Raw genomic sequence first — 12,653 nt, forward strand, 5'->3', positions numbered from 1 at the left:
GTACTTAGTTGATTTCAATAAAGCTGAACTCGATACTTGCTTAATTGCTAAGACTAACATGGGTTGGCTCTGGCATCGTCGACTAGCCCACGTTGGGATGAAGAATCTTCATAAGCTTATAAAGGGAGAGCACATTTTGGGACTAACAAATGTTCATTTTGAGAAAGACAGGATTTGTAGCGCATGTCAAGCAGGGAAGCAAGTTGGTGTTCATCATCCACATAAGAACATCATGATGACTGACAGGCCACTAGAGCTACTCCACATGGACCTATTCGGCCCGATAGCTTACATAAGCATCGACGGGAGTAAGTACTGTCTAGTCATTGTGGATGATTATTCTCGCTTCACTTGGGCGTTCTTTTTGCAGGAAAAATCTCAAACCCAAGAGACCTTAAAGGGATTCTTGAGACGAGCTCAAAATGAGTTTGGCTTAAGGATCAAGAAAATTAGAAGCGACAACGGGACGGAGTTCAAGAACTCACAAATAGAAGGCTTCCTTGAGGAGGAGGGCATCAAGCATGAGTTCTCTTCTCCCTACATACCACAACAAAATGGTGTAGTGGAGAGGAAGAATAGAACTCTATTGGACATGGCAAGGACCATGCTTGATGAGTACAAGACTTCGGATCGGTTTTGGGCCGAGGTGGTCAACACCGCTTGCTACGCCATCAACCGGTTATATCTACATTGAATCCTCAAGAAAACATCTTATGAACTCCTCACCGGTAAAAAGCCCAATGTTTCATATTTTAGAGTCTTTGGTAGAAAATGCTTTATTCTTGTTAAAAGAGGTAGAAAATCTAAATTTGCTCCTAAAGCTGTAAAAGGCTTTTTACTAGGATATGATTCAAACACAAGGGCATATAGAGTCTTTAACAAGTCCACTGGACTAGTTGAAGTTTCTTGTGACATTGTGTTTGATGAGACTAACGGCTCTCAAGTAGAGCAAGTTGATCTTGATGAGCTAGATGATGAAGAGGCTCCGTGCGTCACGCTAAGGAACATGTCCATTGGAGATGTGTGTCCTAAGGAATCCGAAGAGCCTCCACAAGCACAAGATCAACCATCTTCCTCCATGCAAGCATCTCCACCAACTCAAGATGAGGATCAAGCTCAAGATGATGAAGAAGAAGATCAAGAGGAGCCACCTCAAGAGGAGGACAATGATCAAGGGGGAGATGCTAATGATCAAGACAAGGAAGATGATGAGGGTCCAAGACCGCCACACCCAAGAGTCCACCAAGCAATACAAAGAGATCACCCCGTGAACTCCATCCTCGGTGATATTCATAAGGGGGTAACTACTCGATCTCGTGTTGCTCATTTTTGTGAACATTACTCCTTTGTGTCTTCTATTGAGCCATACAGGGTGGAAGACGCATTAAGAGATTCGGATTGGGTGTTGGCAATGCAAGAGGAACTCAACAGCTTCACGAGGAATGAGGTATGGCATTTAGTTTCACGTCCTAATCAAAATGTTGTAGGAACCAAGTGGGTCTTCCGCAATAAGCAAGATGAGCATGGTGTGGTGACAAGGAACAAAGCCCGACTTGTAGCCAAGGGATATTCACAAGTCGAAGGTTTGGATTTCGGTGAAACCTATGCACCCGTAGCTAGGCTTGAGTCAATTCGCATATTACTTGCCTATGCTACTTACCATGTCTTTAAGCTTTACCAAATGGACGTGAAAAGTGCCTTCCTCAATGGACCAATCAAGGAGGAAGTCTATGTTGAGCAACCTCCCGGCTTTGAAGATAGTGAGTACCCTAACCATGTATATAAACTCTCTAAGACGCTTTATGGGCTCAAGCAAGCCCCAAGAGCATGGTATGAATGCCTAAGAGATTTCCTTATCACTAATGGCTTCAAAGTCGGAAAAGCCGATCCTACTCTCTTTACTAAAACCATTGCAAATGATTTGTTTGTATGCCAAATTTATGTTGATGATATCATATTTGGGTCTACTAACAAATCTACATGTGAAGAGTTTAGTAGGATCATGGTTCAAAAATTCGAGATGTCAATGATGGGGGAGTTGAAGTATTTCTTAGGCTTTCAAGTCAAGCAACTCCAAGAGGGCACCTTCATTAGCCAAACGAAGTACATTCAAGACATATTAACCAAGTTTGGAATGAAGGATGCCAAGCCCATCAAGACACCCATGGGAACCAATGGGCATCTCGACCTCGACACGGGAGGTAAATCCGTAGATCAAAAGGTATACCGGTCGATGATAGGATCTTTACTCTATTTATGTGCATCTCGACCGGACATTATGCTTTCTGTATGGATGTGTGCAAGATTCCAAGCCGATCCTAAGGAAGTTCACCTTAGAGCCGTAAAACGAATCTTGAGATATTTAGTTCATACTCCTAAGTTTGGCCTTTAGTACCCCAAGGGATCCACTTTTGATTTAGTTGGATATTTAGATGCTGATTGGGCAGGGTGTAAGATTGATAGAAAGAGCACATCAGGGACTTGCCAGTTCTTGGGAAGATCTCCGGTGTCTTGGGCTTCTAAGAAGCAAAATTTTGTAGCTCTTTCTACCGCCGAAGCCGAGTACATTGCCGCAGGCCATTGTTGCGCGTAATTGCTTTGGATGAGACAAACCCTTAGGGACGATGGTTACAAATTAACCAAAGTTCCTCTCCTATGTGATAATGAGAGTGCAATCCGCATGGCAGATAATCCCCTTGAGCACAGCCACACTAAACACATAGCCATTCGATATCACTTTTTGAGGGATCACCAACAACGGGGGGATATCGAAATTGCTTATGTTAGCACCAAAGAACAATTGGCCGATACCTTTACCAAGCCATTAGATGAGAAAACCTTTACCAAACTTAGGCATGAGCTAAACATTCTTGATTCTAGGAATTTTGATTGATATTTTTGCACACATACCTCATTTATATACCTTTGATCATATCTCTTTCATGTGCTATGACTAATGTGTTTTTTAAGTGTATTTCATGCTAAGTCATAGATTGAAAGGGAAATGGAGTCTTCGGCGAAGACAAGGCTTCCACTCCACTCTATCGAAATACTCATCCTTCGTCGTCGTTCCACCCCGCTCTCCAATTTGGTATACTCTTCACTCCTATATTATTTACCAAAGGGGGAGAAAGGTTGACAAAGGGCTTATATTTCACTCACAAAGTATCCGTTTTTGGCGATTCATGCCAAAGGGGGAGAAAGTATTAGCCCAAAGCAAAAGGACCGCACCACCACCAATTTCAAAAATTATGTTCGTTCACTTTGTATTAAAAAGTTTTTCAATTGGTATCTTATTGTTGATAGAATTTTCAAATTGGTATAACCCCTTTCAAAATTAATATCTAAAACCCTCTTGAAAACTAAGAGGAGAATTTCATTAAGGGGGAGTTTTAATTAGTCAAAGGAAAAGCATTTGAAACGGGGGGAGAAAATTTCAAATCTTGAAAATGCTTCTCAAAATCTTATTCATTTACCTTTGACTATTTGCAAAAAGACTTTGAAAAGAATTTTCAAAAGAATTTGTAAAAACAAAACAAGTGGTGCAAGCGTGGTCCAAAATGTTAAATATGAAGAAAGAATCCATGCATATCTTATGAAAATTAAACCAATTTAATTTCAAGCAACCTTAGCACTTACATTATGCAAACTAGTTCAATTCTACACTTATATATTTGCTTTGGTTTGTGTTGGCATCAATCACCAAAAAGGGAGAGATTAAAAGGGAAATAGGCTTACACCTTTTCCTAAATGATTTTGGTGGTTGAATTGCCCAGCATAAATAATTGGACTAACTAGTTTGCTCTAGATTATAAGTTTTACAGGTGCATAAGTTCATCTACAACTATTTCAAGTCGACTGTCCGGAATACCGTAGATTATTTCGGACAGGAGAAGCTTTTTGAAAAAACAGACTAAGCGCAGACCGTCCGGGCCTTTGCGGCGGACCATCCGCGACACTAGGGTGTGCCTCGGACAGAACCAATGCAAAAACCCAAGTGTACACTACGGACCGTCCGGAGAAAAAGCAAGCACTGTCTGAGACTACGCGCGGACCGTCCGGTAGGAGAGGAACCAAAAAACCCGAAGGTGACGGGTTCGGTAAAATGAATTATAGTGTCCTCGCGGACCGTCCGGGGTGCACGACCGGACCGTCCGCGACTGCCTTTATCTGACATCTGACGACGCATTTAATGCATTATAGCCGTTGATATAGCCATTACTGCTGACCGTTGCGATTTCAGCCGTTGATGTACTGGGGCGGACCGTCCAGACCAGGGGTGCGGACCGTCCGCGGTCGGCAGAATTGGAGCAACGGCTAGGAAGTGGTTGGTGGCTATAAATACAACCCCAACCACCTCCATTGACTACATCCAAGCATTCCAATATTCAACATTCAATACAAGAGCTAGCCATCCATTCCAAGACACAATCAAAGCCTCCAATCTCTCCAAGTTCCACAATTGAGACAAGTGATCATTAGTGATTAGTGACTTGAAAGAGAGAGTGATCTGTGTGTTATTTGTCGCTCTTGTCGCTTGGCTTTTGCAATCACGCTTTCTTCTTTCCCATTCTTATTCTCAAGACACTTGTAATCAAAGCAAGAGACACTAAGTTTGTAGTGGTCCTTGTGGGGTCTAAGTGACCCGTTTGATTAAGGAGAAAACTCACTTGGTCTAAGTGACCGTTTGAGAGAGGGAAAGGGTTGAAAGAGACCCGGTCTTTGTGACCACCTCAATAGGGAGTAGGTTTGCCAGAACCGAACCTCGGTAAAACAAATCATCGTGTCACTCTCGCTATTTGCTTGTGATTTGTCTTTCACCCTCTCTTTCGGACTCGATTATATTTCTAACGCTAACCCCGGCTTATAGTTGTGTTTAAAGTTTATAAATTTCGGATTTGCCTATTCACCCCCCTCTAGGTGACTTTCAGACATAATATTTGGTTCTACTAATCAAAAGTCTTGTGAGGAGTTTAGCAGGGTAATGACACAAAAGTTCGAGATGTCGATGATGGGCGAATTGACCTACTTCCTTGGGTTCCAAGTGAAGCAACTCAAGGACAGCACCTTCCTCTCCCAAACGAAGTACACATAAGATCTTCTCAAGAGGTTTGGGATGAAAGACGCCAAGCCCGCGAAGACACCGATGGGAACCGATGAGCATGTCGACCTCAACAAAGGAGGTAAGTCCGTTGATCAAAAGGCATACCGGTCTATGATAGGTTCCTTGCTTTATTTATGTGCTAGTAGACCGGACATTATGCTAAGTGTATGCATGTGTGCTAGATATCAATCCGACCCAAGGAATGTCACCTTGTGGCCGTTAAGCGAATTCTTAGATATTTAGTTTCTACGCCTTGCTTCGGGATCTAGTATCCAATTGACTTGACTGGATACTCAGACTCCGATTATGCCGGGTGCAAGGTTGATAGGAAGAGCACATCGGGGACGTGCCAATTTCTAGGAAGGTCCCTGGTGTCCTGGAGTTCCAAGAAATAAACATTTGTTGCCCTATCCACCGCTGAGGCCGAGTATCTTGCCGCAGGACAGTGTTGCGCGCAACTACTTTGGATGAGGCAAACCCTCCAAGTCTTTGGCTACAATCTGAGCAAAGTCCCACTCCTATGTGACAATGAGAGTGCAATCTGTATGGCGGATAATCCTGTTGAACACAGCTGCACTAAGCACATAGACATCCGGCACCACTTCCTGAGGGACCACCAGCAAAAGGGAGATATCGAGGTGTACATATTAGCACCGAGAACCAGCTAGCCGATATCTTTAGCAAGCCGTTGGATGAAATTTTTTTGCAGGTTGCGTAGTGAGCTAAATGTCTTAGATTCGCGTAACTTGGATTGTCTATAGCATACATGTGTTCTATGCCTTTGATCATGTTACTTCATGCATTTATATAATTTGTTGCTTATTTATGGTGCTCAAGTTGTGCAAGGGATCCCCGGACCTCACAAGTCCATGTGTGAATGATGCACATATTTAGGGGGGATGTGCTATAACTTGACCCTTTGAGACTAATCTGTTTGTTTGAGTATACTTGATGTAGTCTCAAAGGTGTATTGAAATGGAAAGGTGAACTTGGACAATGAAAAGACTTCCACTGCACTCTGGTATTAGTGTACTTACTTCCAAGTTCATTCTTATGCTCTATTTGCCTTTTCTGCTCTTAATTGACATTTTTGGTGAGGCAATGGGGTTAAATGGCCAAAAATGATTTCGTTTTGGTGCTTGATGCCAAAGGGGGAGAAATTAAGGCCAAAGCAAATGGATCAGCCAACCACTTGTGAGTTTTGAAAATAATAGAGTTAGAATTTTTTATGTGTCCAAAATACTCTTATTGCAAAATTTGGTCTCTTGTGGGGGATAATTTTGTTATGGGAAAAGGGGGAGTTTTTGGCACTTGATCAATTTTTCTCTTGGAACAACTCTATATGTGCCCAAACAAGTGTGTTTGACTTAGAGATAGGAAAAAGAATTTGATTTGCAAAAAACAAACCAAGTGGTGGCAAAGAGTGATCCAAATATGCCAAATCATAAGCAAAAACAATTTGGTCTTCAATTTGAATCGATATTGCACTTCTTTTGTTGCTTTATGATGTGTTGACATAAATCACCAAAAAGGGGGAGATTGAAAGGGAAATGTGCCCTTGGGCAATTTCTATAAGTATTTTTGTGATTAGATGCCCAACACATTATTTGAGTACTAATGTGCTAAATGTGTGAAAGGTGCAAATCAAAGTAAAAGGTATGTTTCTAGACTTGGTATATTGTTTTATGTACTAACATGGTTATCCAAGTGCTCGAAACAGTGACAAAAGAAGAAGAGAATAAAAGGGAAAAGAGTTGGCTGTGTACAACCAACACCAGTTCAGTCTGGCACACCAGACAGTGTCCGGTGCGCCAGGTTGGTCCTCGGTAAACTCGCTGCTCTCGGGATTTGACGGTGGCATACGGCTAAAAATCACCGGACTGTCCGGTGGTGCACCGGACTGTCCGGTGAGCCAACTGTCACCAGCACAACAGTCGGCCGCGCAATCTTCGCGCGACACGTTAACTGCTCCAACGGTCAGCTGGTGCACTGGACTGTCTGGTGTGCACCGGACACTCAGTGTCCGGTGCGCCAATCAGCCCAGAGGAGCAACGGTCGGATATGCCAAATTTGGAAGGAGATCCCGCACCGGACTGTCTATAAGACCTGTTCGGTGGCGCACCGAATTGTCCGGTGCGCCACTCGACAGAAGGCAAGGATAGCCTTCCTTGTTGGCCTCCAACGGCTCCTAGCTGCCTTAGGGCTATAAAAGGGACCCCTAGGCGCATGGAGGAGCTACCCAAGCATTCTCTAAGTATTCTTAAGCATCCAGACTCCGCTCTCATGCATTCGCTTCGTTGTGTTAGTGATTTGGGCTCCATTCGAGTTGTGCACTCCCTGAGTTGTCATTTGAGCTCAAGTCTTCACTTGTGTGCGTGGGTGTGCTGCGTATTTGGGTCTTGTGTGTGTTGCTCTTCCCAACCTTACTCTGTGCTTTCTTTGTGATCTCATTTGTAAGGGCGAGAGACTCCAAATTGTGGAGATTCCTCGCAAACGGGAAAAAGACTATAAGGAAGAAAGTCGTGGTATTCAAGTTGATCATTGGATCGCTTGAAAGGGATTGAGTGCCCTCGTCTATTGGGACGTCACAACGTGGAAGTAGACAAGTGTTACTTGGCCGAACCACGAGATAAAAATCGCGTGTCTCTTGTGTTGTCTTCTCTGTGATTGTTTTATCCACAAGAACTCGCTTCGAATCTACTTAGTTGCGCTAACACTTTAATAACTAAGTTTTGTGGCTATTTAGTGTTTGATTTTACAGGATCACCTATTCACCCCCCCTCTAGGTGCTCTCAGAGATCTAATCTAGCAATCAAATGACATAACTGAATATGAACTACAACAACATTTTAATCCCAGTGTAGGACACTACCATTAGAGAACTGAAATGAAGAAGACATTGAGATTGGTGAAGGTTTTCCTTTCTCACTTAGCATATCTTGATATTCTGCAAGATATGGTTAGTGCCAATAGAAGAACGAATAGCATAAACATGGATGCAATAAAAGAATTTGGCACCGGTTCTTACTCTCTTACCACTGATGTCCTCATATATCTTTTTGAAGTCATTCCATATTGCATAGGTTATCGTGCAAGCCTCTTGCCACTGCTCATAGTGGTAAGATCACCACCACGACCATCTTTTCCATCACCATCACCATCATTGATAGGATTCAGATCATATGCACTACCCAATAGCTCTTGTCGATCAATTTCAATGTCAATCTCGTCATCTCAATGTAGGATGTAGATTTGAAGGTCATCATTGGTGGAGTGTCCCTAGTCCTCGTCGTCGGCATCCATCCCTAAAGCTTATCCGAGGCATAGAACCATAGATCTAGAGCACCAAAGCCCACAGACTCGAGATGTAGTGTTAGGGTTAGTGGTCAGAGTCTTGGAGATGTTTCCTATGAATCCAGAGCACTAGACCGGTCGGCAAACTCGAGATCTTGGGTTAGAGTTAGGGGTTGGAGATGTTACTTGTGAATCTAGAGCACTAGAGCGCCCGATGGACCACGAATCCAACCAACAAATCCCCTAGTTCCTTAATGGCCTCCAAGGATGAGAAATAGAGATTGATGCCAACGAGACTGGATGGATGAGGAAGGGAGAGACAAAGAGGATGATGAGATCAAGAGTCGTGGAGTAGGGTGTACAATAGTTTCGTTATGAAAAAATGAGGGCCAACACACAGATTCTAAAAACATGGATAAAAATACAGTTACACCCTAAAACATGGGCATACAAGAAAAACATATTGATCAATATGATTAAACTAGTGAATTGAATAATTCTTCAATTAAACTACTGAATTGAACAGATATAGTGAGAGATGTATACCTAGTGGAATGCTCCGGTGGCTTCATGCACAATAGTCGATAACGTGTTGTTTAAATTCAATGTGGGTTGCTAATCGTCTTGTGAATGTAAACCAAGAAGTAGATGATGCAGTTGCAGGTGCAGGAACACCGAGAAGACGATGACGACATAGAAGCAACAATAGTTGTGCTGTGTTATCTCCAAACATTTGATTGTCCTTCACACTCGAGTAGATGCCATGAACGTGCACGATGATTTCAGACGCAATGCATTGTCTTATGAATAAACTTTTGATTGGCACATGCTGTAGGTGGTCCTAAGATGACCGTCTGTCTACGTGCTGTTTCCCTCCTGGCGTCGTGCCGTGCCGTCACTGGTTGAAACCCTTCTTTTTGGAAAGAGCATACAGCCGATCCGGACCTTGACGCTGATACCCTCTCTTTGTATATTCAGCGAGAGGAGCTGCATCTGCATCTACTGGCGCTCATTTGTATCGTCGTGGAAACAGCCTGTGGCTGCTGGTGGTCTGCGTGGGCGGCCGTAGCGTGGTGTAGGTACGAGTGCGACGTCGCTGTCCTGGGGTTGGCCCTTTGGCTGGGTTAGTGATACAGGAGTACGTGTGATTCGTCAATGTCTCATCACAAACATGTGTGCAATGAGGCTCTATGGAGAGGAGCAGTTCACCTCCCTTTCTTTGCAAACACCAACCAACGCGCATGCTCTCTCTGACCGCATCAACACATTTTTTTTCCACTCCACTTTCCTGACGATTTCGTTCAACTTCCAGGAAATGTGTGTGACATGGGCGGACAGAGTGGGCTAGATGCATCGCATTGGCCAGCAATATGCCATTCAATCCCACCTACCCATTTGGGATGCAGTCAAAACTTCAGGCTTTGTAGTGAAAAAGCAGGTGTTTGTTTCCTTTAATTTAACCTCCTTTTTTTCATAGCAACTAGTAGTAGTAGTAGTGGAAAGTGTTCAGAGTTTCCGAAAACTGATTAATATGAAATTATGAATGTCATCTAGTACTGTTTCACAGATATATTCACCGCGGATGATTTTGAACAATTACACGTACATAATACTATTACCATGAAAGATTAAAGGAAACTCAAAATTAATTACTCCGGCTGCAGCGAGGGGCGATCGAGTAGGACGACATGAGCAGAAAACCAACGTCCCTACTCGACGACTTCTCCTCGGAGCTAGCTCCAGCCTCCAACGGCAATCAAGACGACGAGGGATCATCGGACGAGGAAACAACGGTGGAGGAGGAGCCGGCGGTCATGGGGGTCATGTCCATGGGGTAGCTCCCGAGCACCCGGAGGAAGGACGTGTACTCCTGGACCTCGGCCAGCGCGTTCTGCGCGCGGGGCTCTGCGAGGGACGCCTGGAAGTCGACGTAGAACATGTACTCGAAGTGCTTGGCGGTGCCGACGTTGGCGTCGTCGACGAGGCGGATGGGGCGGTGGCGGTGCGGCCTGCTCTCGATCTTGGTGAGCGAGATGTCGCGGAAGGCGAAGGCGGAGAGCACCTTGAAGAGCACGGAGGTGCCCTCCCTGTCGTGCGCGAACACGATGCTGGTCTTGAAGGGGCGGTCGGTGCGCGGCACGACGGGCTCCCGGGCCAGCATCACGAAGCGGGTGACGTTGCCGGAGTCGTCCTGGATGCCGTCCGCCAGCACCTCCATCCCGTACAGCTCGGCGGCGCGGGAGGACGCGATGGCGGCCGTGTCGCGGAGGCCGTTGGCGGCCACGTACTCGGCGGCGCCGGCCGTGTCGTCGAAGGCCTCGCGGACGACGTTGAGGCCCATGGCCGTGAGCGTGTGCTCGCACTGCGCCAGCGCCTGCGGGTGGCTCATCACGCGGGTCAGGCACTCCTTGCGCACCCCGGGCAGCGCCAGCAGGCAGTGGTGCACGGGGAGCTGCACCTCCCCGACGATGTGGAGCCGGTGCCGGAGCAGCAGGTCGTAGTTGCGGTGGATGCTGCCGCCCAGCGAGTTCTCCACGGGGAGCACGGCGCGGTCCGCGATCCACAGCTCCACGGCCTGGAACGCCACCTCGAACTGGTCGCAGGGGATGGCGTCGCAGCCCGGGTACGCCTTCCCGGCCGCCTTCTCGCTGTACGCGCCGGGCACGCCCTGGTAGGCCACGCGCAGCTGCGACCCGTGCATCGGCGCCGGGGACAGGTCCGCGATGCGAAGCGGCTGCGGCAGGTTCTTGGTGATGGCGCCATTGATACTACTACTCACGGGGACCAAATCCAGCACCGCCCCGTTCTGAGTCGGCGCCGGGGCCGGGGCCGGCGCGACGTGGCCGTTGACGGAGTGCGTACCGAGCGCGGCCACCTTGCTGGACAGCACGGCGCAGCTGCTCTGCCACTCCGCCCGCCCGCCGACGACCGCGCCCTGCAACGAGCACCTCACCACGCCTCCGCCCCTCCCCGGGGCGTAGCACGCGAGCCTCGGATTCTGCCCGATCGGCGCCCTGGTGATACCCGCTGCAGCCATTGCGACACCGATTGGTTCAAGTAGCTACCTCTCCGCCTCAGCTGTTTCTTGGTTTTGTGCTCTCTAGGAAGGAACCGCGCCGGGTAATTGTAACTGGGGTAAGTTTGAAGCTTCAGAGCGAGAAGCTGAGAAGGACACGGGCCGGTGGGGACCGTTATATAGGGGGCGCCGGCGTTTGGTGTGGTGTGAGGCTGAGGCTTGTTGGAGTGCAAGGGGGTTGGTGGCGCGGTGGGGGAAGACGTTCATAGACTCGCGAGGTCCGTCCGGGTTGGTTCGGTCAAGCGTCAAAATAATATCTCCGCTACACCAACCAACAACTAACCCCAGCTTACCGTGGAATGAAACGGAACATGCAGTGCACTGCTGCATTCCCCCAGATGTAATACTACTCCTTTATTTTAAACTAGTCGGTTGCCCGTACGTTGCGACGGCTTACAATAATATCCACGTAAATTATTCATCAAAAAAATTCAAGATTTTTTATTGATTGTCTCCGCTCTCTGTATAATATATTTTTTGATTTGCCTAACTGATGTTATTGTTTACTCCATGCAAATATGTCTTGGTACAACACGGTTAATGAAGTGAGCGATTAGAAAAGAGTTCACAACGATTGACCGAATGAACATAGATTATAAAATGACATAATTTCATCATACAGAGACCAAATAAAAGAAAGTTTGTGAGATCAAGTTTCTAAAATAAGTCCCATGAAGTCAAACTTATAAAAAAGATAGATCAAAATATGGAGTGATTGCTAAAGTCAGGCATCAATAAAAATTGGATGCGCTCCATATAAATTATGCTACTTCGTAGCAATTACTAACGTTTAAAACCAACAAATAACCTTTCATTTTGTTGTTAGTGTGACAAATCATTGCTGTTCTATCCAATTCAGCAACCTCAAACACCATGTAGTCCATTACGCCAATGTGGTCTCAGAAACGACCTAATGCTTGCAAGAGCCAAGAACGTCGTGCCGTGCTTGGGCATAGCCTCAGCCCGTAGTGCTGGCCCGGCCCGACACGATTATTTTTTATTTTACAAAAAAACATATATACCTATATATAGTTTATATTCAATATTAAAAACATCTTACGTGATGTTCTACTGGTTAGACAGTTTCACCCATTGTCTCCCGCCCTTCTTCCGTTAGGGCATGGGTTTGAACCCCGCCTCCTGCACCGTTTTTAACATTTTGCGCTGATTTAATTAAAT

The 12,653-nt window shown here is 45.9% G+C and overlaps 1 protein-coding gene across 1 annotated transcript; it reads right to left on the reverse strand.

Moving 5' to 3' along the window:
- Positions 1 to 9,931: 9,931 nt before the first annotated feature.
- Positions 9,932 to 11,517, reverse strand: LOC100193934 (Arogenate dehydratase/prephenate dehydratase 6 chloroplastic). Its single transcript, NM_001139004.2, has one exon. The coding sequence runs from the start codon at positions 11,433 to 11,435 to the stop codon at positions 10,155 to 10,157; it is 1,281 nt and encodes a 426-aa protein (NP_001132476.2). The 5' UTR covers positions 11,436 to 11,517; the 3' UTR covers positions 9,932 to 10,154.
- Positions 11,518 to 12,653: the final 1,136 nt, after the last annotated feature.

Source organism: Zea mays, chromosome 2 (assembly GCF_902167145.1).
Source record: "Zea mays cultivar B73 chromosome 2, Zm-B73-REFERENCE-NAM-5.0, whole genome shotgun sequence".
Classification (NCBI taxonomy): domain Eukaryota; kingdom Viridiplantae; phylum Streptophyta; class Magnoliopsida; order Poales; family Poaceae; genus Zea; species Zea mays.